The sequence below is a fragment of the Sinocyclocheilus grahami genome, unplaced genomic scaffold (assembly GCF_001515645.1).
Source record: "Sinocyclocheilus grahami isolate Dianchi unplaced genomic scaffold, SAMN03320097.WGS_v1.1 scaffold224.1, whole genome shotgun sequence".
Taxonomy (NCBI): Eukaryota; Metazoa; Chordata; class Actinopteri; order Cypriniformes; family Cyprinidae; genus Sinocyclocheilus; species Sinocyclocheilus grahami.
Genome location: NW_015505403.1, coordinates 92,250 through 118,876, shown reverse-complemented (window position 1 = coordinate 118,876; position 26,627 = coordinate 92,250). Strand labels below are relative to the sequence as shown.

At 37.7% G+C, this 26,627-nt stretch overlaps 1 protein-coding gene across 1 annotated transcript in view; it reads right to left on the bottom strand.

Moving 5' to 3' along the window:
• Nucleotides 1-26,627, bottom strand: part of LOC107596888 (ryanodine receptor 1-like) — a 112,156-nt gene that overhangs the window by 33,066 nt on the left and 52,463 nt on the right. The window contains exons 28-67 of the mRNA XM_016287746.1: nt 23,377-23,821; nt 22,727-23,287; nt 22,284-22,484; nt 22,074-22,185; nt 21,388-21,531; nt 20,964-21,237; nt 19,872-19,989; nt 19,606-19,738; nt 18,207-18,301; nt 17,980-18,115; nt 17,709-17,892; nt 17,498-17,609; nt 17,112-17,232; nt 16,794-16,963; nt 16,494-16,714; nt 16,315-16,405; nt 16,088-16,228; nt 15,842-16,005; nt 14,902-14,980; nt 14,722-14,811; nt 14,484-14,624; nt 14,323-14,400; nt 14,154-14,229; nt 13,909-14,032; nt 13,137-13,252; nt 12,979-13,046; nt 12,715-12,836; nt 12,291-12,340; nt 11,342-11,402; nt 10,107-10,233; nt 9,898-10,006; nt 8,612-8,693; nt 8,386-8,516; nt 7,974-8,294; nt 7,644-7,884; nt 5,557-5,644; nt 5,214-5,306; nt 4,861-4,875; nt 1,624-1,794; nt 939-1,002 (exon numbers count right to left, since the gene is read on the bottom strand). Of these exons, the coding sequence (XP_016143232.1) occupies nt 939-1,002; nt 1,624-1,794; nt 4,861-4,875; nt 5,214-5,306; nt 5,557-5,644; nt 7,644-7,884; nt 7,974-8,294; nt 8,386-8,516; nt 8,612-8,693; nt 9,898-10,006; nt 10,107-10,233; nt 11,342-11,402; nt 12,291-12,340; nt 12,715-12,836; nt 12,979-13,046; nt 13,137-13,252; nt 13,909-14,032; nt 14,154-14,229; nt 14,323-14,400; nt 14,484-14,624; nt 14,722-14,811; nt 14,902-14,980; nt 15,842-16,005; nt 16,088-16,228; nt 16,315-16,405; nt 16,494-16,714; nt 16,794-16,963; nt 17,112-17,232; nt 17,498-17,609; nt 17,709-17,892; nt 17,980-18,115; nt 18,207-18,301; nt 19,606-19,738; nt 19,872-19,989; nt 20,964-21,237; nt 21,388-21,531; nt 22,074-22,185; nt 22,284-22,484; nt 22,727-23,287; nt 23,377-23,821 (5,870 nt within the window). The remainder of the gene's footprint in view (nt 1-938; nt 1,003-1,623; nt 1,795-4,860; nt 4,876-5,213; nt 5,307-5,556; nt 5,645-7,643; nt 7,885-7,973; nt 8,295-8,385; nt 8,517-8,611; nt 8,694-9,897; nt 10,007-10,106; nt 10,234-11,341; nt 11,403-12,290; nt 12,341-12,714; nt 12,837-12,978; nt 13,047-13,136; nt 13,253-13,908; nt 14,033-14,153; nt 14,230-14,322; nt 14,401-14,483; nt 14,625-14,721; nt 14,812-14,901; nt 14,981-15,841; nt 16,006-16,087; nt 16,229-16,314; nt 16,406-16,493; nt 16,715-16,793; nt 16,964-17,111; nt 17,233-17,497; nt 17,610-17,708; nt 17,893-17,979; nt 18,116-18,206; nt 18,302-19,605; nt 19,739-19,871; nt 19,990-20,963; nt 21,238-21,387; nt 21,532-22,073; nt 22,186-22,283; nt 22,485-22,726; nt 23,288-23,376; nt 23,822-26,627) is intronic.

The window sequence follows — 26,627 nt, the reverse complement described above, 5'->3', positions numbered from 1 at the left end:
CTGAACCCACCCCTAAAAGCACCCAAGCGTCCCAACCCCAGCATGAAGCCCCACCCACTCCCACCCCGCCCTGAGAGCCAGGCCATGTCCTACAACTTGTGTGACTTAATACTGTATTGATCATCTTTGTAATTAATTCAATGTGTTTTTTTTTACCTGTTGTTTTAGATGGAAATATGTCAAGCATGCTCTTTCTGTAATGCGATGCTCTGAATGTGTTTGTGTGTGTCTGTGCAGGCTTTTACTGTAGTCTTTGGTGAGTACAGAGAAAAAGACTTGTTCCAATTCAAAACAAAGACATGGAGACACACTTTTGGAGACACACAAGGTCATCACATACAGGCCTGATCTAAATCCAGAAAATTATGTCAGCCTTCATAAAACCTTCACCACCAACACACACATATTTATGCAGCGTTCAACCATGTCGCAATTATCATGATTACTAGATGACAACCCAGACATTTATTCTACTTTCTGTTACAATACTATTAAGGCCAAAATGAATCTGTGTAGTTTGAGTAAACAATAGATATTATGGGCCAGATTTACTAAACAGGGCAAATTAGCGTTAGAGCGCAATTCCATAAAAGCGCCGATGGGAGGGTAAAATTCTGTGGGTGATTTACTGACAATGCGCACATTAAAGAACACAGACAGATAATTTCCATAATGACCAGTGCAATCTACCAAGAGCAGCGCAAATTTTTTGCGTTAAATAATGGTGCAAATACTAGTAATTTGACAACCGCAAATATTAGTAAATCGCGTTGTGTGATTCATTTTAATTTTAATTTTGAGTCTGAAAGGGAAACTCCTAGAAATGCATATTCAATAAGGTCAGGCGCACAAATAACTGTCCACGCCTTTTCAGCTCTTATTCTTCACTGCGCACCTTTAATACTTAAGATGTTTTCTTCACTTGGCTGCGTCTGTACTTACCTTTCCCTGTAAATGCAGGTTATTCTGCAGAAACTCCCTCACTTCTTCGTCTGTGTCTTTCTGTAACATTCAAATCAACCAAAGAGTCAATAAAATTCAATGTACACTATCTTTCAAAGGTTTGGGGTAAGACTTTTTTTATATTCATTTTTTATTTAGCAAGGATGCATTAAATTGATCAAAAGTGACAATAAAGACATTTATAATGGTACAAAAAAAATTATATTTCAAATAAATGCTGTACTTTTAAAATTTGTATTCATCAAATGACCTTAAAAAAAAATATGATTTCCATAAAGTATATTAAGCAGCAACTGTTTTCAACATTGACAATACATTTTTTTGAGCACCAAATCAGCATATTAAAATGATTTCTGAAGGATCTTGTGACACTGAAGACTACAATGTCTGCTGAAAATTCAACTTTACCATCACAGGAATAAATTACTATTTCAAATATATTAAGATAGAAAACAATTATGTTAAATTGTAATAATATTACACAATATTACAGTTTTATTGTATTTTTGATAAATGCAGACTTGCGGCATCGTTTCAAAACATGAAAACATTTTACTGACCCCAAACATTTGAACAGTAGTATAAGAGTTTTTTTTGTGTTGTTTAGCAGTAAATCAACTATCCTAAACAAACTATATGGCTAAACATGTGACTAAATACCAGAGAGTAGCGGATCTTGGCCATGTTTATGAGCTCTTGGTCTGCAGGGGAGCACATGTTGAGGCCGATGGGGAGCAGTTTCTTCAGGGCCGCTACAATCAGCGAAGTCTGAACGGAATAACGGTCCCCACGGCGCTTCTTCTTGGCCCGCTCAACATCTGAGCCTCCACCCTATAAAAACTGCAGAGTTAGACTGACACAAGGATGCTCTTACCTAGAAAGACAGGTTTGTGTCACAAAAAGGCTGTTTTGGGAAAAGAATATGGATTTGTTGTAGGAAAGACTGATTTTATTGACAAAAACAGTCTTTAGAAGGATGTTTTCTAAGTGAATAATGTGAATACAGAAACAATTCTCTGTAAACATCTCCCTTCTGTAAGTGTCTTGCTTTCTGAATAGTTGATGATTAGCTACAGCTTTTACATTGTTAAATAATGTGTTAATGGTGGCTACTTTCTATGTTTTATAGATTAACAAGGAAACGGGGGAACTGACCAAACTAGCACTGACGGAAAATAACACCATGCTTCAAGGACATGTTTTATCATCAGTCAGTCTATTAGGAAATGTTAGAGCTAAACATACAGCAGTCTCATTGTTAGTGGTGTAAGGTTGCCAACCCTTTAGCACTGCACACTTAAAAACAACACTAGGCTTTGGGGCCGCTCCATCCCTCACACACTCTCTGAGTCTGTGCCTGTAAGACGTCATTAATGACTGTTGCCTTCTACAGCAAGAGCTCCCTCTGGCCTTTCAGCATGAGATGAGATGCAAGACAAAAGCAAAATGAAGATGAGAAGAGAAGAGACAAGACGAGACATGAGAGGAGAAGAGAGGAGACTAAACAAGATAAGAGGAGAAGGGAGATGAGACTAGGGCTGCATATTTGGGGGAAAAAATCTAATTGTGTTTTTTTTTCTGATAAAAACTGTGGTATTTATTTATTTAATAAAAATGGTGGAATTTAATTTAATATATTTTTTTAAAGAGCTCCAGGTTTGCTGTGCCTGTTTGTAGGGCTGCAAAATAGAGTTCGGCAGCTATGACGTCAAGACCAGGAAGACTAATTTGTCCCTGGTTCCCTCAGTTTTTTTGTCTATGGGTTTTTATAATGGGTTTTAAAATTCATGAGTGAAATAAGGTCTGTGGTAAACATAATTGGCGATACGTTGATGTTTTGCTCTACAACGTCAATTACACACACCCATACTGTAAACGTGAATTTTAAAGCAGTTATGTTTATTTAAAATATATATATATAAAAAAATAATAATAAAAAAATAAATAAAAATAAATATATATATATATGCAAAGTTCATTGGCAAAAACTCCAAAAATCAAAAATCATGTTTTTTCATTGTGCATTCCAATTAATCTCAATCAAACTGTTGGGTTATTTTGATTAAATAAAAATAACAACAACAAAAAATTCAGCTAACTAACACAATAAAAACATGATAACATAATAAAAAAACATGATTTTTGAAAATAAAAAAACAGAGTAGTCTGTTTTTGCAAATAAACTCTTCATATGTTTAATAAGTAGCTACAGAAGAACTGTACAATTTACACTGTACAACAAAATGGCAAACTACCGTCAATTTATGTTTACCACAGACCTTATTTTACTAATGAATTGAAAAGCCCCATTTTAAAAATCTCAAGAAACCTGTGGCAAATTAGTCTTAAAAGTTTTGACGTCAGAGCTACAGCACTCCCTTTATCCTCCCTTTACTCCCATATCAATATAACTATAAAATAATACTTACGAACATCTTTATAATTGTTCTATAACAAAATATATAGAAGAAATATTACTGTAATACAATCAATTCACTGTAGAGATAAAAAATATATAATAATTTTATTTTACAGTACTGTAAAATTCCAACACTAATATTTGTGTCTTATTTTCTTCATGTTCAGATGTTAAACCACTGAGCTTTTATTATATTATAAATGCTTCTCATTTAAATTCTGGTAACATTTTGGTATGTGTTGCATTTTCAAATGCATATTATAAAAGATGCAAACTCAGCACATGCAGAGATGGAGATACTAAAAACACTGGCTCATGAGCTGCTCGCGTGTAAATGAACACAGTGCTAAGCTTTACTCTGAAAAACATAGTGCATATTGTTTATTTTAGTAAATCACAGTCATTGCGATTTGATAAACACATTTGATAACCATGTTCAATTTTATTTCAATTAATCGTTTAGCCCTAGATAAAAGCAGATGAGACAAGCCAAGAGAGGAAAACAAGGAGAAGAGACATGAGAAAAGAAGAGACTAGACTAGATGAGAGCAGATAACAGTAGGGAGATGAGACCAAAAGAGATTAAATTAATGTATTCTGAGGCAGAGAGGGGCACCCATGGAGAGGAGATAACAGATGGTGCTACACTAATGGCCGCCTCACAGCACAGAGGAGGAGGTGGTATCCTGTAAAGTGAATAGTATCATTATGCTAGCTAACACCTAACAGAGACAAACTTTTTAGGGAAGTGAGCAAGTGAGTTGGGTTTGGGTAACATGTCAATTAATAACTTGTCAACAGAATGGACACAAAAGTCACATTAATCAAATGTAAGAAGCGGAGAGTACCATTAAATTGGATACAGTGAATTAAACAAAGGGAGGGAAATATTAGATGAGAGATGTAATGAGAACTGTTCCCTTTATAGGAAAACTCATGTTCCCTCCCTACATTACCAATGTGCTCATACATTTCCCTGAAATCTGTGAAGATTAAGTGATGGGTAATGGTTTGACAATGTATTTTTGATAATGAGTTTTTTTGCTCCTAGTGAGGGAGCATCACCACCAGAGCTTGTGGGGAAAAAACAGTAACATCAGACATTAACATCAAACTGGACAACAGCACTAAAAAAAGAAAAGGAACCAGACAAGTCTGCAAGAACTTGCAGCAGTCAAAATCCATCAGAGGCACATCAATCAAAATCACTGTCAGGACGATGGAACTCAGATCCAGCGAGAGTTAAAGATCCAGCTGAAAAGGGGTGCCATGATCCTGAGACTAAAGTCTATGGCTGAGGGCTTTCATCAAACAAAGTACCAACAAACCTCACACACACTGGCAATGAATGAGGGTATGGACTTCTGGCTGTTGTGTATATGTGTGTTTGCCAGTGTGTGGGAGTTTGATGAAAAGCCCTGCTTGTGCGCCATGCGATCAGCACAGCTCTTTTTTATCGTGCAGAAACGCGTTCTGACCTCTCCGTCTCCGGCCTACACACCCCGAATCCACAGCGAGACAGGACACAGACAGAGACAGCTCTATTAAAACTTAAACCCTCACAGACAGGAAAAACATCAATGGATCTATAATCCCACTGTGAGAGTAGAAACACAGTGTCTGTCCTGAACAGGACAAGAGGTCAGCAGTCGTCTGAAGAAATGGAGTTTTAACAAATCTAACCATTTTCATTTCATTAAAAAAATTCTAGAAAGCACTTATTAAATAACATTTTGACATGATGGAGAACATACACAACTTTTACATTTAACGTTTAAACTCAAATGTCAATTTTGCACAGATGTGAGCAGCAGTAAGTGGACAAACTCACCATGCTCATCTTGCTTTTGCTGTCAGCAGTGAGGAAGGACATGTTGTTGATCTCATTCATCACCACAAAATTCTGCTCCTCGCGTTTGAAATTCTGTAAAGAATAATAAAATAGTTATTAGAAGAGTGGAAAGAAATGTGAGGAGTGACAAGACAAGAGAAAAGGAGACAAGAGAAGTGAAAGTACAATAAACAAGAGGAGACAAGATGAAAAGAAACAAAATGAGATATGAAAAGAAGTTAAAGATGTGTTGGAGGAGACAAGGAGACAAAGAGGCGAGAAGAAACTAGACATGAGACAAGACAATGGGATTTTAATTATAGAAAGGGAAAAACAGACTTACGTGAGATTTGGACCAGAAGATAAAGACTTCTCCAACCATCCTGAAGAGGTCCTCAGCATCAGGGTCAGGACAGGTCAACCACCTCGCCCTTTAAACGACAGAAAGAACCAAATCTCCAGAATGACAGTTTCATTCACACTAAGGATGATAACTATAACAAATAACCATAAAGTTTTAATAAAAGATCTAATTCTATGAGAATAGGGAAGTCCACACCACAGCTACAGAGCAACAATATTGTTTTAATCACTTTAAGAATAATTTTGTTCCCAATAATGTTGTAAATAATGATCGTTTGGCTTCATAAAACCTCGGTATATTGTCAGGAGCCACAGATATTAATCAAGTTTTGCTTGTTTCTTTGTAAGCCGTTGACTTGCTTTTTATGAATCACCAAGGTACGGTGGCCCAGTAGTGCACAACACAACAAAGTCTCCACAACACAACGGAAACAAGCCGGCGACACAACGGAAACAAGGCGCAAGACAGCAGAAACAAGCGGCAACACAATGAATTAACAAAACACAATGTAAACAAGCCGCAACACAATGACATTAGCAAAACACAACATAAACAAGTCGCAACACAATGAAATTAGCAAAACACAACGTAAACAAGCCGCAAAACAATTAAATTAGCACAACACAACGGAAACAAGCCGCAAAACAATGAAATTAGCACAACACAATGGAAACAAGCCACAACACAATGGAAACAAGGCGCAACACAGCAGAAACAAGCCACAACACAATGAATTAGCTAAACACAACGTAAACAAGCCGCAACACAATGGAAACAAGGCGCAACACAGCAGAAACAAGCCACAACACAATGAATTAGCTAAACACAACGTAAACAAGCCGCAACACAATGAAATTAGCTAAACACAACGGAAACAAGCTGCAACACAACAAAATTAGCACAACCCAATGGAAACAAGCCAAAACGCAATGAAATTCACACAACACAATGAAAACAAGCCCCCACACAATGGAAACAATTTGCAACACGGAGCAAACAAACCACAACACAGCAAAACTCCCCACATGAAAAAATATTATAGTAATTTATAGTAAATACTATAGTATTTTCTAACCATACTATAGTCAAGTGTATTATTCTGTATATATTATAGTATTTACAACACTTTGTTAATGAATGCTACATCATACTTTAGTATTAACTATAGTGAACTGATAAACTGTAATAAATACTGTAGTATACTTTAGTTTTTACTACAGTAAACTGTAGTATAATATACCCTATAGTTGTAGAAAGTACAATACTTAGTACAGTATTGGGTAAAGTAATTTGTTTATATTACTACATATGTTATATTACCACAGCAACTATAGAATTACCACAACAAATTAATTCAAGTACTTTACTATAGTATGGTTCAAAAACACTATAGTATTTACTATAAATTACTATAGTATTTTTTCATGTGGGTCGCACAACGCAACGGAAACAAGCCAGAACACAGCGAAATTAGCATAACACAACAAAATTTGTCTTATGCGGTGTGTTGTGGCAATTTTGTTGTGTTGTGGAGATTTCAGTGCGTTGTGCACTACTGGGCCATCATACCAAGGACCTTGGTTTCAGCTAAATCTTCTGTTCTATTAAAGAAAAATAAATCACCTACATCTTGGATTTTCCTTGGATTGCCTTCCTTGTGAGTAAATCAACAGAACATTTTTATTTTGTGTGAACTATCCCTTTATGTATTTCAAGCAGCAGACTACATAACTGTAGCATGCGCTTATAATAAACAATGTTATCGTCTTTTGGTTTGGACGCTAATACAGTTATTGTTCTTGGTGTGAAAGGCCTTTACTCTGCAAAGACTTCAAAGTGTCTAAATGTACATTTGTTGGTGTTCTTGTAACAAAAATAAAGCCTAAAACGGTACCTGGACACTATTGATGTGGACGCTAATATAGTTATTGTTATTGGTATGAATGGGCCTTTACTACTGCAAAGGTTTGAAAGTATTTGAAGTTACTTCGGTTGGTAATCTCGTAACAAAAATAATACTTGAAATAGTACTTGGACCATAAAATCTTCCTGCGGATGAGAGATACCTGTTATTGTCCACGTATCGGATGAGTAGCGGGTAAAGAGCATACAGATCCCTGCAGAGCACAGCAAACTCATCACGAATGGTTCCCTGCTCACTGTCCACCTCTCCCTTCCCCTCCATACGCAGCTGATCCTCCTCGGCCACCACCTTTCCACAACGTTTCTTCAGCTTCTCCATGGTGGGGATGAAGTGGGACTTGAGCATCTCAGGCTTTGCCCTGCTCACAATGGGCTGAGCAAACACTGCGGAGGAATATCAAGAGGAACTCCATAAGTAAATTCCTAGTATTGACTGCCATTTTTTGAAGACTCCATGTTTAGTTTCCACTCACCTGCCAATCTCTTCATCCAGGAAGCTTCATCAATGCCCAGATTATTGACGACAATCTTCATGATGCTACCCAGGAGCTGATTGAGTTGTTCCGAGGTGACATCCGTGCACAGAAGGTCTTCCTGCTCTGGGAAGTTCTCTGGTCCTCTCTCCCACCAGCGGGGCAGATAGTTGCACAGCATGGGCAGGGTGATCTCAATCACGTGGGGCATCTCTGTGTAACGGGCCCCAGACTCTGCCAGATGCCCGATCTCTTTCATCAACAGGTCCAGCTCAGGGATGTCCAGACACAGTTCCTGCACTTGACTGGGCAGACCCAGGACTAAGAAATGGATGATAAGGCAGTTAAGGAAGCGCGAGTTGATCATTACACCTACTGTATAGATGGAATACATTCAGAGTGAGCTACTGACTTGTTCTCTCTCGTGGGGTTTTGGTAGTGTACACTGAGTATGTGTTGAACTCGTTGAGGAGAGGCTCCAGAAATGCAACAGGCATGGCAGCAGCCAGATGAGCCAGACATTCTCCTAGAGCTGGTCTTTGGCTGTGATATCACAACAAAAACGTTCATTAACATAACACATTCGGTAAAAATGGCTCATATAGATAAAAACACGTATATGCAAAGCTGCTTCTTACTTCTCAGCATGAGGGGTCTTTACAGTGCCCAGGGAATAGATACTGCACATGATACGGTAACAGGATATCTGCAAGTCATCCACTAAAGTGATAAAGGGAGAGATACACAATATGAGGGACAGTGACTGATCTACCAGATATAACAATTACAATATGACAATTATTTGCAGATTTTTTCAAATTGGGTTATGTTTTAACTTTCGATTACCTTATACCAAAATACCTTAAGTATTTTGTTGCCGAGTTTCTGGAAATTAAATTAAATTAAATTAATAAATCATTAATTAAATAATTAGGTAATACTACTTATTTATGCCATTTACACTACTGTTATTTTACTTTATTTGAATAAAATAATAAAAAATGTAATATATTTCATTTATAATATTACATTTATTTATAATATTAAATATAACTATATATATCAATATATTACATTTAATTACGCTAAAGAAAATTTTATTCAATACCTACTTATTTACACGATTTATACTTATTTTAACTGAATTAAATTGTATTAAATTAAATTACATTAAATATGATTATACTATTAATTTACAGCATTCATTATTTAAAAATCTATTAATTAATCATTAATCTATTATAATTCTATTCATTAAAAAACTTTTAGACTTGTACTCTATTCATTTACTAACTCATTTGCTTGTTTTTCTTAAAAAAAAACTAACACTAGCTTTTTCTTTTTATTCTTTTTATTTATTATACAATTAACAAAAAGCAAAAAAAGGCTTCCAACACTAGCTTGCTCTATTCTTTTTCTATTCTATCTGTTTTCTTTTTATTTATTTATTATATAATAAAAAAACCTTGCTATGTGTACTGTGTTAGGCTAAATGAGACTTGTTATAGCACTTGCATATCATTGCTCTTTTGTTGATTTTGATTGCTTCCATTGTCCTCATTTGGAAGTCGCTTTGGACAAAAGCGTCTGCTAAATGACTAAATGTAAAATTAAATTAGATAATATTACTGATTTACACCATTTATTATTGTACTTTATTCAAATTAAATTGCATTTAAATTACTTATGCCATTTTCACTTTTGCTATTTTACTGCTTTTTTTTTACGTCAGTGAAGCACACTAAACTGAAACTGAATTGGTAGAAAGAGTCAAATAAGCACAGCCTTTTCAATTTAATTCCTCTCACATGTTAATTATTACTGTAATTAATTCATCTATGTATAAACTAAGTAAATGTACTCTGCTATTTAAGCTGAATTTAGTTAAGTTAAAAGACTGTTGAAACCTATGAAAATAACTCACACATGACATCATCTCCAAACTGGTGCTGGGCGATGTGGTCGAACAGAGAGGTGAGCACTGGCAGAAGAGCAGTGGTGGTGTAGCTAATGTTCTGAGATACACCTTTCACCTGTTAGAGACAGTGAGAGGCAAGGAAAGAGGCTCAATTGAACAACTTTGATAAAGAGCAAAGGGACATCTCGGAGAACAGGGCTATATTTACATCTGACCTGGTTTTTGGTAGACACTTTCCCCAGTTTAAGGTTCTCAACCATCTTCTCAATATCATCGGCAGCACTCTCAAAGAAAGAGCGCAGACCAGCCTTCACAATCTCAGGCCCAGATTTCATCACAGTTCTGGAAGAGAAAACAAAATCAAAGACAAAAGACAAATAAAAGAATAGTAAGCATGAAATGTAATTCATAAACATAAATTAAAGGGTTAGTTCACCCAAAAATGAATATTAGCCCATGACTTACTTACCCTCAAGGCATCCTAGGTGTATATGACTCTTCTTTCAGACTAATCCAGTCGGAGTTATATTAAAAATTGTATTTGATCATCCAAGCTGTTTAATGGCAGTCAGTGGGTGTTGCAGTTCATCAGTCCAAAAGAAGTGAAATAAAGTGCATCCATCCATAATAAAAAAAGTGCCTCACACGGTTGCGCGGGGTGAACAAAGGCCTCCTGTAGCGAATCGATGCGTTTTTGTTAGAAAAATAATCATATTTAAAATGTAATAATCAGTTTAATCTAGCTTGCGCTCACTGTTGTACACGGAATGACGTAGGACGTCGGCATTGTGAATGCGCCGCTCAGAAGTGACGAACACGGAAGTGCAGGGGAGAGATCAAAACAAAACAACGGTTACGAATTAGAAGTAAAAAATTAGGATTTGTAAAGAAGAATGTCAGAGGATTTCGATATAAGCTACGAGGAGACTGGTTTTCCTTTGCTAAAGTAAGGAAACTTTGCTTCCTTTGCTCCTGTAAACAAGCGTTGGTTTTCACGAGACTCACCGGCGCATGCGCAACGCCAACATCTTACGTCATCCGCCCGGAGCTTATTCCGTCTACAACTGTTGGCGCTAGCTAGATTAAAGTGATTATTATGTTTGAATATGAATATTTTGCTTACAAAACCACATCAATTCGCTACAGGAGGCCTTTGTTCACCCCCCGGAGCCGTGTGAGGCACTTTTTATTACAGAAGGATGCGCTTTATTTCACTTCTTTTGGACTGATGAACTGCAACACCCCCTGAATGCCATTAAACAGCTTGAAAGATCAAAGACAATTTTTAATATTACTCTGATTAGATTCATCTGAAAGAAGGAAGTCATATATGCCTAGGATGGCTAGAGAGTGAGTAAATAATGGGCTAATTATCTTTTTTGGGTGAACTATCCCTTTAAGGATGTAAACATCAGTAAAACACAGAGAATCATGTGGTCAACAAACATACCTGGCATCCAGTGAGCGGGAAAGAATATGGAGACAGTTGACCACTGCTGAGGCATCAGTGCCTGCACACACAAACATTCAGAGCATGACACAGGCCTTTTATTTTCACCCACAACATGTGGACTGAGGATACTAAGCTACAATATATGACACAGATATAGCATGAAGTGGTAGAATTAAGCCAGAGCAGATATTCTTCAGAAGTACAGTACTCCTATGATAATGATCCTTACTATAGGAATACTGAGCCAACACTGCAAATAATGCACCAACGAAAGCAAAGCACAGCAAATCATTAGACAACCACCCAGAGAAAATGAAATAAATAAAGAAAGAAAGAAAGATAGAAAGAAAGAAAGAAAGAAAGAAAGAAATTAAATACCACATATTTATGCTTTTTTCATTATTTTTTTACTTAAATTAAATTAAATAATTCTACTTATTTATGCCATTTTCATTGTTATTTGAATTAAATTAAATAGTAACACTTATTCACACCATTTTCACTATTTTTAATAAAATAAAATAAGATGCTTAACAATTGCAATACTGTTATTTTACTTAAATTAAATTGATGAAATTAAATAATACTACTTATTTATGACATTTTAATAGTTATTTTGCTTTAATTAAAGAAAAATACATTTCAAATAAGAAAAGAAAGAAAGAAAGAAAGAAAGAAAGAAAACCCAAAGAGAACACAGAGCAAATAAGTGGAACTATTAGGAATGAATGTACTGATGATGTAAAACATTAAAGAAAAAGGGGATGTGCGGTGAAAAAATGAAATGTGCAATCAGGTCATCATGCAGGATTCTTCAAAGAGAACACAGAGCAAATAAGTGGAACTATTAGGAATTAATGTACTGATGATGTAAAACATTAAAGAAAAAGGGGATGTGCGGTGAAAAAATGAAATGTGCAATCAGGTCATCATGCAGGATTCTTACCAAAGAGGGAAACCCTGTGTCTCACCAGACCGGCCAACTTACAGAAGATACTGAGATAGAAAATACATAGATAGAAAAAGAAGAAAAATAGAGGGATGGAGGGTTGGGAAAGATGAAATGGCATAAAAGGGAATAAAAGGGTGAGGTTAAGATGATGGAAAAGTAAGAGCAAAACAATGTGATCCGTAAAAGATAAATGTAAAAAAAAAAAAAGGATGAGGGAACCCATGGGAAAATACTCCGGGAAGGGGCAGAGAGAAAACCACAGGCAAGAAGAAGTGTGAGGAGCAGAGAGTATGTGACAGGTCGCAACATCAAAACTAACATAATTTCTGTAAACATTCACATAATCAAATGAAATCTTTAAAGTACATCAAATCTGACTTGGTTACCACAGAAAATGGAGCTCTGTAGAATTAGTTACCTAGCAATCATCTCCTTCTCTTTGTTAGAGGCATGACCACCACTGCCCAGGACTTTAGCAGGTGTGGACAGAAAATACAGGCAGTGATTCTTAAAGTACTGGTTTACCAGTGGAAGTAGAATCTACATGAAGAGAATACAAAGAGGAAGAGCAAAGTTTAAGAGGCTGTGATCCGTAGGATGGAAAGTCTGTATCTCTTCCAACTAATTCCCTCCGAGCTGTTTTATTCAGCATGCACTCATATTCCGGTCAAAGGTGTCTCACCTTGGCAAAGAATTTAATCTCCTGTTCGTGAGGGGATTTCTCGACTCTTCCACTGCTCACAACAGCCTCTGGAGTAACAAATACACAAGTAACATTAAAAAATACATCTACAGTTCTTTGGATCTAAGAAATGTATCTATGGATCTATGAATGTATACCAAGATGTGCAATAAACTCCTGGGCAATCTCCATCCACTTCAACAGCTTCTGCAGGAACCCATAAGCGAAACGCTTCTCAATGGAGGAAATCTCCTGTTCCATGTCCTTCAAACCTCTGGAGAAGAAAAACAAAATAAGGACAAAGCACATTAAGATCACCTCATTACAAGCCAATTCAACATGCTTTAAAAAAAATAATGTATGATTTCAATGTCATTATTTCAGTGTATATATACTATATATATACAGTGGGTACAGAAAGTATTCAGACCCCCTTAAATTTTTCACTCTTCATATGTGTGTATACTGTGTATATTTATTATTTATATATAAATACAAACACAAGTATGCATATACTTGTGCAAGTATGCATATACATATACCCCCCCCCCACACACACACAAAAACACAATAAATGTTGGAGATTTTCAAGTCAGTAAACCGAGTTCTTTATATTCAACACACAAATCGCAATGACGGTGATGTGCGAACTACAACATTTATACACACATACCATAAACTTTTAAAAATGGTTATGTATTACATGTATAAATCCTATATTTATACAATTATGGCACAAAAGGTTGCTGACCCCTGACCTAAGAAGAAGAATTTGAGCCATGTTAGGAAGTACAGTCTACAAAATTTGTGTGTAAAATAAGTCTTTGTTCACAGGCTCTCAGCATTCCTCAACTACTGCCAAATAACAGCAACAAGAAATGGTAATTTTAGACTCTATAACATTCTTGTTGTACAGCATCAGTTGTGTACCTGGTGACAGCGTATCCATTTAACTGAAGGAATTTGAGCAGGTCTTGGGCTTTCTCTCTGTCTCTTGTCTTCTCTTTGGCCGTCAATGTATCATATGGTACCAACAAAGGATGGGTGCCACCACCTATTAACACAAAAAACACAAAAAACTAGGAGACAGCCCATGGGTTAATTTCATGAACAATACATCTGAACATTATTTTGTGCAGTAAACATGATACGCTGAATAAAATAAACAATTATACCCTTGGCTTGCAGCTCTATCTTTTTCTTGCGGCCCCAAGTGTTATGGTAATTCTCAGCAAGCTGCTCTGCCATGGACTGAACAAAGGGAAACATGAGAAGTGAATCAATCACAAGGGTTTCTGAATACCTAAGTTATAGTCTTATACTGAATGAATATTAATAATATACCTGTAGCTCTCTGGACAAGGCCATGCCTGTCAGTTCCACTGGCTGGGGAGAGTATCCCTGGCTGGGATCATAGGTGGCCTGCAGGAGATGGATATATAGGTATGGATAATGGGTTCATAAAACATGCCATTTCCATCTTCTTTGTTTCATCTCTCTATTACCTGAGCAGTCTGGGAGATCTTCCTGGTGGCCTTCACTTCAGTTTTCTCAGTTTCTCCATCTCTGGCTTTCTCCAGAGTCCATTCCCATGCCAGCATGGCCTTGATGGACTCTTTAATGGGCCAGCGATAGATCTCTTTATCCTAGAGAGAGAATTCAAAAGAGAAGTTGACCTTGTTTCTGGAAAACCAACTGTAACGACCAACTGACAAAGAAGATTCAAAGAACATCCATTCAGACCTTCTCTGAGAAAGTCTTGTATGGGCGCAGCATGGGGTGAGTTTTGCTGTTCTCATCTAGAACCTCACCATATGTCCAGTTGTTTTGGATCTGGAAGATGGAAGCCAAAGGTTGCAAAGGCTGTTCTCAGTCCCACAATGCTTTTGGCTTTCACAAATTAGCATGAATGCTGATACTAACCTTCTCAAAGGCCCATTTATCATGCGTGTGCTCAGCATATTTGTTAATGAAGGTATCGAGTCTCTCAGGAATTATGGTGCTGCAAAAAGGAAACATAATCGTTCAGTTGCTGGTGTTCATTCGAATACAAATATTTTTCTTTTCTTCTTTTTTTGACTCCCTCAAAACAATTATTTCTGTTAATGTCAATGAGTTTAAATGTGATCAGCTATGGATGGATTTTTTTTACCCCTATTCAATGTGACTATACAACTATATAACATAAACCCCTTGTTTCACAGACAAGGCTTAAGCCTAGTTCCAGACTAAAATGTAAGTCTGAGCGGTTTAAACTGAAAGAAACTTGCACCGACTGATCTTAAAACATATCAGTGCCTTTGTTTTGTCTCAAGAGGCACACCAGTAATGTTTTTTTCTAAGGCACATTTATAAAAAATTACTTAAATGTCCTAATTGAACTATGGCCTAATCCTGGCTTAGTCTAAGCCCTGTCTGTGAAACCAGGCCATAAACATTTAAAAATTATAATACACAAATAATATTTTTAAAAGTACTTAATAATAATTACTGTTGTTGGTTACCAGTTTTCATTGTTAACTATTTAACTACAACTTTTGCCTCAATAAACTCCTAATTTGCAGCTCATTAATAGTTAGTAAGGTAGTTGTTAAATTTTGGTATGGGGTAGGATTATTAAAATTGTTATGCAGAATAAGGCATTAATATTTGCTTTATAAGTACTAATAAACAGCCAATATGCTAGTGATACGCATGCTAATAAGCAACTGGTTAATAGTGAGAATTGGTCCCTAAACTAAAATGTTACCATAAATCTGTATAAATACATTAATTCAGATACCTGAAATATACACGATGCTCATATATAAATGCAAAGATGCTAAATGAATACTGTAATTGAACTAGCTGATCATTTTCTCACTTTGTTGTCTCCACTGGTTTGGGGTCAAAGTTTCCCTCAGCGTCGACAGATGCTTTCTTCTCAGTCATAGATGAATAGCTAGCATCCACATAGTCTGGAGGGATGGCACCCGCAATGGCACAGATGCAGAGCATGGCGATCTTAAACAGCTCTGCATCAAATTTCTACAGAGATGAGATGGCATGTAAGTGTACACAGGCATTTCAGTTCGAACTTGTCAGTTGAGACTATCCATGTTTGTCAAACCTTGTGTGCGAGGGACTCAAAGATGCCCCAGAAGAGTTTGCGAGAGAGATGCAGCTCTTCCTCTGATGTGACTCCAAAGTTCGCCCATCCATTTGGCAGGCAATAATACTTCCAGCAGCGCTCATAGTGATTGGTCAACAACTAAATGAAATTAAAGCACAAAATATGAGCACAAGAAACAAAAACAAATATCAATGCAACTAATTAAACGAACTATACTTGCATACCTTGAGGGGCATCTTGGCATACTCGTTTAAGATTGGCACATCAAACACCAGCCTTCTCAACAGATGCTGCAACATAGATGGCCGCAAATACCTAAAACACACAAACATTACTTTATTAGCTATACAATTTTAAGTTGGCATTTCTACATTTGAGTGCAGATGTTGCAGATTGAACTGACTTGACAAGAGACATAAGGCAGTCCTCTATGACGTCCCTCTGGGCCTTGGTAAGGGCACGGCCACGGGACAGTCTGTAGATGGTGTGCAGCATTGAGTCGATCATGATGGCTCGGTGGTCTGTGCCAGCGAACAGTGGGGCACACTTTGTGAGCAGAGGAAGCACAGCTGAGCACAGGTAACGGTTTAGAGCCAGTGCCATCTCTGTGGTGCTGAATGCCACCTGGAGGAACACAATTAAGATCAGTGATCGTTTATTATATTATATTATATTATATTATATTATATTATATATAGCTCACCGTATCTAGGGAGGCTGAGGCTCTCATATCGGGCAGGAAGCCCACCTCTAGCACATGCAAAAGGAAGTCCTGGTTATCAATGCCATACACTCTGTCCAAGAAAAGCACCATGGAGGCTTTGTGGTCTGGCACGAAACTCGCTGACATTTTTGGCTCAACAATCTGATCATCTATGAAAAGTAGCACAGGAAAAAAATAGAAGAGTTGAGTATACAGAAGTTGCATGGAAGCCCGTTTATATTTCAAAGTAAAAAGTAAAACAGACAGAAAAACAAAGATTAAAATAAGAAATGGTCACATGGTGACCATTTTGTGTACCTTTGCCAAAGGTGGGGATCTGAACTGGAAGGCTAATGACTCCCACCAGGTCTTCAATGGGTACGAGAGACCTCAAGATAGCTCTGATTCTCAAAGCTTCACCTTTACCTGCTTGGATCAACTGTGGGTAAAGAACAGGATTACAATTGAAGTCCATATGAAATCTGTAAAAAAATATGACCTTCATTTTATACACTACCATTCATAGAAAAAAACATCATAGAATAGAAATAAACTTATTTTAAATTCAAATATTATTTCACAATATTACTATTTTACTATATTTCGATAAAATAAATGCAGCCTTGGGGAGCATAAGAGGCTTCTTTCAAACATTACCTTTGTCATAGACTCCACAGGTAAATGATTCAAGTTGTTTTACTTACATGCATCTCAGGAGCACAGCGACCCAGCAAGTCAATAAGAGCAGAGTAAAATGACATGATAGCATTTCCAAGATGTACTCTGTTCTCTTCATGTTGCTCCTCCCCTCCAAACCTGTGAACCAATCACAAGGGACAAAAAATGGAGTATATAGATAAAACTATATCAATGATAAATTGTTTAAATGAAAAGGAAAATTCAAGCATTCATTACATGAAACGTCTGTCCTTTTTAGTCGTTGGCCCATCTCTGGCAGGGTCCTCAGAGATCTTAATGGCCTCTTCGATGGCAGCTAACAGACCTGCACCACCCTCTCCTCTCAGTGCGGGGCCGAAGCACTCAGGCCGACGAATCAACAGACGAACAACCACGTTGGCGTTCTCCTCTACGCTCTCACCTGCAGGGGGAGACACAAACACAAAGTTTAATAATGAACGCCTTCAAACAGAGGAGTTAGAAACAAAATTCGATTTAATATGCTCACCATTTACAAACACAGCAAAACGTAGGAAGTCCAGATATCTCTCTCCTCCACCTGGATTCCATCCGATGTCAGGGTAGCCTTTAGACAGAAGCATGGGGCACATTCGAAGGCCGCATCCAGCCAGATACGTCACCACCTGAGTAGCACAGTAAACATGAGATTTGTTTTTTAATCGCACTGTCCCATAAAATAATTAGCTACCAAATACAGTTTGTTCAGAGCATTACCATCTCAAGGTCTTGCTCTTGCAGAGCCAGTGCCAGCTCATTGTTGTCAATGCAAGATGCAGCAGCAACATCCAAAGGAGTAGATCCACGCATTCCTAAAAAGCAACAAATAAATTAAAATATATATATATTTAAAAGAAAAGAAAAGAGAGTAATATTATGGTCCTAAATTGTATTATTTTAATATTATTAAAAAAAATGTAAGGACCTAGATGCATTAAGTAATTCTTTACCAAACTCTGTAACACTTTACAATAAGGTCTCATTTGTAAAACATTAGCGAACATAAACTAACAATGAGCAATATATTTTACAACATTTATTAATCTTTGTCAATGTTAGTTAATAAAAATGCATTTGTTCTTTGTTTACTCATGTTAATTGAATTATCCAATGTCAACAGATACTTTGATTCTAAAAATGTATTAGTAAATGCTAACAATGATAAATTCTTCTAAAACATTAGTCTTATTTAATGTTAACTAATGTTAATAAATTGATTCTTATTGTAAAGTGTTACCAAGAACGATAATCTTGCTCTTGCAGAGCCAGTGCCAGCTCATTGTTGTCAATGCAAGATGCAGCAGCAACATCCAAAGGAGTAGATCCACGCATTCCTAAAAAGCAACAAATAAATTAAAAAATATATATATTTAAAAGAAAAGAAAAGAGAGTAATATTATGGTCCTAAATTGTATTATTTTAATATTATTTACATTTTTTTAAGGACCTAGATGCATTAAGTAATTCTTTACCAAACTCTGTAACACTTTACAATAAGGTCTCATTTGTAAAACATTAGCGAACATAAACTAACAATGAGCAATATATTTTACAACATTTATTCATCTTTGTCAATGTTAGTTAATAAAAATGCATTTGTTCTTTGTTTACTCATGTTAATTGAATTATCCAATGTCAACAGATACTTTGATTCTAAAAATGTATTAGTAAATGCTAACAATGATAAATTCTTCTAAAACATTAGTCTTATTTAATGTTAACTAATGTTAATAAATTGATTCTTATTGTAAAGTGTTACCAAGAACGATAACTACAATGATAACCATGTCAACATCCACATCAACACACAATGAAATTCTATTTATTATAAGTGCACACTGCAGTTATGTCATCTACCGATTTAAATGTGCAAGCTTTTTGAACTCTGGTGGATTTCAATTGGCTGTCAATGTTTTTACCATTCATCAGCTGGAAAAAATCATTCTCAAAAAAAGTGATTTCAATGAAATCTTTCCTCAGTGTTGTTATATTGTTATAGCTGTGCTGTGGACTTCCCTATTCTCATAGAATTAGAGTTATTGTTATAGTTATCATTGGTGTGAACAGGCCTAACAATAATACAAATGTGTCAGCTAAGTTTTACAAAGCCACCAACCGAGTCCAATGCCACTGTTCTGCAGCAGGTATGAGAGGTGGTCAAACATGGAACGCTGGTTCTGACGGCTGATCCTGCAGAAGTAGCACAGGAAGCGACAGCAACTGGTAACCATTTGTGGGAATCGTATTTCCTATAGACAGAAAAAAGTTTGTGTCCATTTACATCAGTTTCAATGACAGAGTTGGATCCTTGTCCAAGAAAAACAGTATTAAACATTCAGTATATATATATATATATATATATATATATAAACAGGAAAGTACCTTAGAGTCTCCTCCACCTCCCAGTACATTGACCATAACCTCCATGACCGTCTCATGCATGCCCAGAGCTCGCATCAGGTTAGGGTGCTGGTAGAACAACTTGTTGTTCATGATGTTCCTATGAGACAAGAGACAATATGCATTTAAAATACTACATATGATACAAAAGATATGATGTCCAGTAAAAACATAATGACTCTGGAGAAGTTCAGGGAATGAGAACAAACAATGTACACTACCGCACTACTAGAAACTTTTTTTTTTAAAGAAATCAATACTTTTATTCAGCAAATACAATGTTAAATTTAATGTTAGATATTCTTTCAAACCTTCTATTTATTAACAAATCCTGAAAAAATACATCACAGTTTTCACTAAAATATTAAGTGGTTTGATTGAAATCGATAATTATAAGGAATATTACTTGTGCACTAAATCATCATATGTGATCCTGGACCACAAAACCAGTCATAAGGGTCAATTTTTGTGAAATGGAGATTTATACATATATAAATATATCAGCTTTCCATTGATGCATGGTTTGTTAAGATAGGACAACATTTGGCTGAGATACAACTATTTGAAAATCTGGAATCTGAGGGTGCAAAAAAATCTAAACTTTTAAATCGCCTTTAAAAGTTGTCCAAATGAAGTTCTTAGCTATGCATATTACTAATCAAAAAAGGAAATTTACAAAACATCTTCATGGAACATGATCTTTATTTAATATGCTAAAGATTTTTGGCATAAAAGAATAATTGATCATTTTGACCCATTCAATTAATTGTTGGCTATTGCTACAAATATACCCCTGCTACCTATGACTGTTTTTGTGGTCCAGGGTCACGTATTAGAAGAATTTCAGAAAGATCATGTGACACTGAAGACTGAAGTAATGGCTGCAAGAAAATTCAGCTTTGCTCTCACAAGAATAAACTACATTATAAAATATATTCAAATAGAAATGTTTAAAAAAAAATAATATTTCACAGTATTACTGTTTTTACCATATTTGTATCAATTAAACACAGCCTTGGTGTGCATGAGAGGATTTAAAAAAAGGATATATATTGAGGTTTTTGAAGTACCCACCCAATGCTCTGAATCATAAGCCTCTCCTCTTCCGGGCCCATCTGGACGATGAGAAGGGAACGGATCTGTCCCAGGCACTCCAGCAGGTCCATTGTGTCCTGTATGGACACAGCGTGGATGGCATAGGCCTTTGGCAGGGCGCGGATCAACTCTCCCAGAGCGTCATACTGCCGATGAAGAAGACTGAACATGAGCCGCACCAGCTCAGGGTTCTGAATAAAGGACTCCTGTGCCCAGTGGATCATTGTGTGGGATATCAGTTCCTGTAAAGTACCTGAGACATAAAATGTTCTGGAAATGTTAGACTAATGCTAAAAATAATAACAATTTTGAACTAAAAGCAAAAATATTGATCTATAATTGCATTCATTTGATGAGGTCAATCTGAACAACCTTCTCAAGATGTTGTACTTCATTTACTCACTAGGTTTGGGCTCTTCCTCTGGTTCTGGCTCCTCTTCCTCCTTTTTCTTCCTAAAGGTCTTGATCTTCTCCACTAAACTGACCAGTCTCCCTCTCAGAGATGCCTCTACCTCTTCCTCCTCTGCTTCTTCTTCTATGTGGACACCTGAGGTACAAAAATCAAAACATTTTTAGTTTGAATCCTTAAAAGAAAAAACAGAAACTTAATTGGTTGTAGAGAATTTAATCACAAGGTGATTTTGCAAATTTCGGGGGAAGTCGTGGCCTAATGGTTAGTGAGTCGGACTCATACCCCAAAGGTTGTGGGTTCGAGTCTCGTACCGGCAGGGATTGTAGGTGGGGGGAGTGAATGTACAGCACTCTCTTCCACCTTCAATACCATGACTGAGGTGCCCTTGAGCAAGGCACCGAACCCTCAACTGCTCCCCGGGTGCCACAGCATAAATGGCTGCCCACTGCTCCGGGTGTGTGTTCATGGTGTGTGTGTGTGTGTGTTCACTGCTGTGTGTGTGCACTTTGGATGGGTAAATGCAGAGCACTAATTCCGAGTATGGGTCACCATACTTGGCCACATGTCACGTCACGTCACTTTAAATCACAAGGTGATTTTGCAACAGCAGCCACTTGGTGTTTAGTTGTTTTAATGTGGCAATACAGTGATTTTTGTGAGATATTTTGAACACTGACCACAGTGATTCAGCAGCTCATTGTGGAAATTCTGGAGGGATTCCCGCACTTCCTCTGGCACAGGGCAATCCTCTTCTTCTGGACTGTGCTTGAAGTTAGTCAACAGGAAAACCTACATATAGGCACACAATCAGTGATTAGTCACCGTGAAAAGCAATTAAAGCAATTAAAATCATAAGTGGGTTTAAAATGAAGAGTTGTGTATTATACCTGTTCCAGTGGAGGAGAGCGAAACTCTCTGGTCCTGCGAGCGGTCTCTGCAGCAGACATTGTAAATGCTCTCATTAGGTCATTGTATCGTTCACGCTGGTTTGACTGGATCTGCTGTACAAATTGATCAGAGAATGCCAAAATTGCCTCAACTCTGTGTCTGAGCTCACAGTCACAGAAATACTGTAGAAGGGTACACATCTGAAAGACAGGGAGAAACACACAGAAGCAGTATTAATAAAACATACAAACGAGAGAAAATATACATCATATACAGTATATACAATAATATGAAATTTATATTCTAGGCATATAAAAATATGCAGACAAAAAGATAAACAAAGAGAGAGATGGAGGGAAAGACAAATAAGTACTTTAGATAGATAGATAGATAGATAGATAGATAGATAGATAGATAGATAGATAGAAAGATAGATACTTGCCTGCAGTTTGACAGACTCCGGCAGCTTCATTTGAAGTAGTCCCTCCTCTGGAGCCTCCTCTTCCTCCTCTTTGGCCTCCTCGCCTACTTCTTCTGCCTCCTTTTCCTCCCCGGCTTTTTCTCCATCCACCTTCTCTCCCTCCTCCTCCTCTACTGCCTTCTCAACCTCTTCTCCTTCCTGTCCCATCTCCTTCTTCAGAGCTTTCAGCTCCTCATCCTCCTCCTCCTCCTCCCCAACTCCCTCATCCACGGCTTCCTCTTCTCCTTCAGCCGCTTCTTCTTTCTCTTTCACCTCCTCTCCTTCCTCCTTGGGAGCAGTTTCCTCTTCTGGTTCCTCTGTCTCCCCTGCCTCCTCTTTCTTTCCGAACACATTGGGATCGATCATCTTGAGAATGTGCTTGACATCTTCATCGTTGAAGATGCCCATTATGAGGAGGGTGCTGATTAGTTTGAGAATAGGAACGAAGTGAAACTCAACGCTGCCCCCAACAGGATCACGCATGGCCTGGCTGCCATCGAACACAGCTTCAGTAAGCATGCTTAGAGCCTTGGTCTTCAGTTCCTGTAAGGGACGAAAGAGTGCAGATGTTAACAAAGAGATCATCTGTCTACCAACAATCAGTTTTGAACTCCATGGTATCCTCATCGTACCTGCAAAGGAATGATGGGGCTTATGGTGTACAGATCTGGGTCAGTACCCACAAAGTTGATGGGGGAGAAGTGTAGCTTGGGTCTGAGGCAGGTCGTGAGACCTACACCTGGCAGGTCATGGGCCGCTTCTGCATCAGGGAAAAGCGTGATGCTGAGCGTCTCTTTTGTCATGGGAACAATAAACTCACGATTGGTTCCCAAGCGGTTGCGTTTGGCTGACTCCAGGTGGATACCGATGAGAAAGTCGTAGTAGCCACTGCGAAGAGGGCCGGGCAGGTAGGTGTTCTCGATAGCGTAGAAGAGCTGTGATTCGTCCACGTGGCTGCAGAGGGCATGGGCCACACGGTTGTTGCCCAATGCACACACAGCACAATAAAGCATGAGAGTGTGATAGTGGAACTTCAGCAAGTCATGCCGTTCAGACAGTTCCAGGATGTCGATACACCTGCATATGAGAGAGAAACACATCCACTATTGAACAACACACAACTAGATAAAAAAAATTGGCAAGACAAACTTTGATGTTGGCTTGAGAAAGCCTGGCCAGAAATACATTTTGAAGATTTTAAAGGGGTCCTTTTATGCTCTTTTACAAAGTCTTGATTTTGTTTTGGGGGTGTACTAGAACAGGCTCTCATACTAGGTTGTTCGAAAAACACATTATTTTTCACATATTTTACATTATTACAACACCTCTCTCCCCAGTCTGGCATGAACGGCTCGAATAGTTCCTGAATCAAATGAAGGCCCGCCTTCTCAAACACAAAATGTGCTGTGATTGGTTACCTGGGCCAGTGTGTGTTGTGATTGGCACCACTCGGCGCCTGGTCGGGAAATGTCACGCCCCTTACCATAGCCGCCTGCGAGCTTCAGTGTAAATACTGCGTCAAAATCAAATAAATTTGAGCACGATTTAAACCCGGATGATTGTAACCACTCTAAGTTCGTCTGCCTTGGGAAAGCTAGCATGTCTCCGTCATAGTGATAACACTCATTGCCTTCTCTAGTGCAGCTCAACCAGGTCTCGTCCCATTCATCGATATTTGTGATATCACAAATCCCGGAAAATATGCGTTGTAGTCCAAACAATTCGTTCGTTGTAGTTTTTGAAAAGTGATTTCTGTTAAATAAAATATCTCCTTTTGAAGTTACGTTGAGCTTTGTAACTTTGCAGATCTTTTTTTATGCTCAAACAGCAACATTACAGACTAACTAAAGTTGAAAAAGTGAAAAAGCATAATAGGACCCCTTTAATGGTGCAGTATGTTAAAGGGTTAGTTCACCCAAAAAGGTAAATTGTGTCATTAATTACTCACCCTCATGTCGTTCCAAACCCCCAAGACCTTCGTTCATCTGTGGAACACAAATATATAGAATATATATATTCTATATATAGAATATAAAATATATATATAATAGATGTTTTTGATGAAATCCGAGAGCTTTCTGACCCTCCATAGACAGAACTTTTTGTGTGCAAAGAAAACAAAAATAACGACTTTATTCAACAATTTTTCTCTTCCGTGCCAGTCTTAAATGCACATTCACATTAGTACATTCACATTCACGTATGTGTGTGCATTGTACTCTTGTAAATGGAGGTGGAGACTGGCCCATATAAGAAGAAATCGTTGAATAAAGTCATTATTTTTGTTTTCTTCGTGCACAAAAAGTATTCTCGTTGCTTCATAAAATTAAGGTTGAATGTTTTTAATGATGTTTTAATGATGTCCTTACTAACTTTCTGGGCCTTGAACGTGTCAGTTGCATTGCTGTCTATGCAGGGTCAGAAAGCTCTCGGATTTCATCAAAAATATCTTAATTTGTGCTCCGAAGATGAACGAAGGTCTTACAGGTTTGGAAAGACAAGAGGGTGAGCAATTAATGACAGAATATAATTTTTTGGGTGGACTATCCTTACTATTTAATATTGACAGCTAGTGGTTGAAATGGGTACTGCAGTCCAAACTGAAAGTATTGGAGAGAGTTGTTACTCCTGCCCCCTTCTCCACAGATTATGGAAGTTACTATGGTGCTCTGGTGGCTGCTACGCAGTTGCTAGGGTGTTGCAATGCAGTTGTCAGGATGTTCTGAGTGTTACTGTGTGGTTGCTACGGTGGTTTGGATCATTGTTGCTATGGCGTTCTGGATCATTGCTAAGATGTTGCTATGCGTTTGGTAATGTGTTTTGTTATGAGGTTGCTAGGGTGTTGCTATGTGGTTAATATTGTTAGGGTGCTCATATTCACTGCTAGGTGATTGCTAGGGTGTTGCTATGCGGTTGCTAGGGTGTTCCAGGTGGTTGATAAGGTTTTTGCTGGGTCACTGCTATGGTGTTGCTATTTGCTAGGGTGTGCTGAGTGATTGCTATGTGGTTTCTAGGGTATAGCCATGTGGTTTATAGGGTGTTCTGGGTGGTTGCTATGCAGTTGCTAGGGTGTTCATGATCATTGCTAGGGTGTTGTTATGCAGTTCCTAGGGTGCCTGCTAGGTGGCTATTAGGGTGTTCTGGATGGTTGCTACATGGTTGCTAGGGTGTCCTAGGTGATTGTTAGAGTGTTCATATTCACAGCTTGGTGGTTAATAGGGTGCTGCTATGCAGTTGCTAGGGTGTTCTGGATGGTTGCTAATGGTGGTTGCTAGGGTTTTGCCATTTGTTTGCTAAGATCTTCTTGGTAGTGATGGGCACGTTCGAAACACTGCTTCACTAAGCTTCGAAACATTTGTGAATCTTTTGTTTCGAATCGGTGCGTGTATCAAACCGGCCAGGTCACGTGATTTTAGCTTAGTCACACTGTTTCGAAGCTCTGATGATTCACCACTAGGGGGTGTTGATCTCAAAGTGAACCCATGAACCCCTTCTGGTTGCCCAGTTAATCATGTGACATGAAATCCCACAGATTTTACTATAAAAAATAAAGAATTCAGGGCCAGATGCTGTGGGTTAAACAAAGGATGACTTCCCTTTAACACAGATGGCTATATAGTTTAAAAAATGTGTAAAAACATTCAGTATATTCACTGAGTTCGTGATGCTTTTAGAATGTTTTCACCAGCAGGTGTCGCCAGCATGTCCTGTTTCAAGTGCTTCGAAACATCTAATCAATTTTCGAAGCAATTGGTTCAATCAACTACTTCTGGGTGGTTGGTAGACAGTTGCTAGGGTGTTCATGATCATTGTTAGGCAGTTGCTAGGGTTTTCTAAGCCATTGATAGATAGATAGATAGATAGATAGATAGATAGATAGATA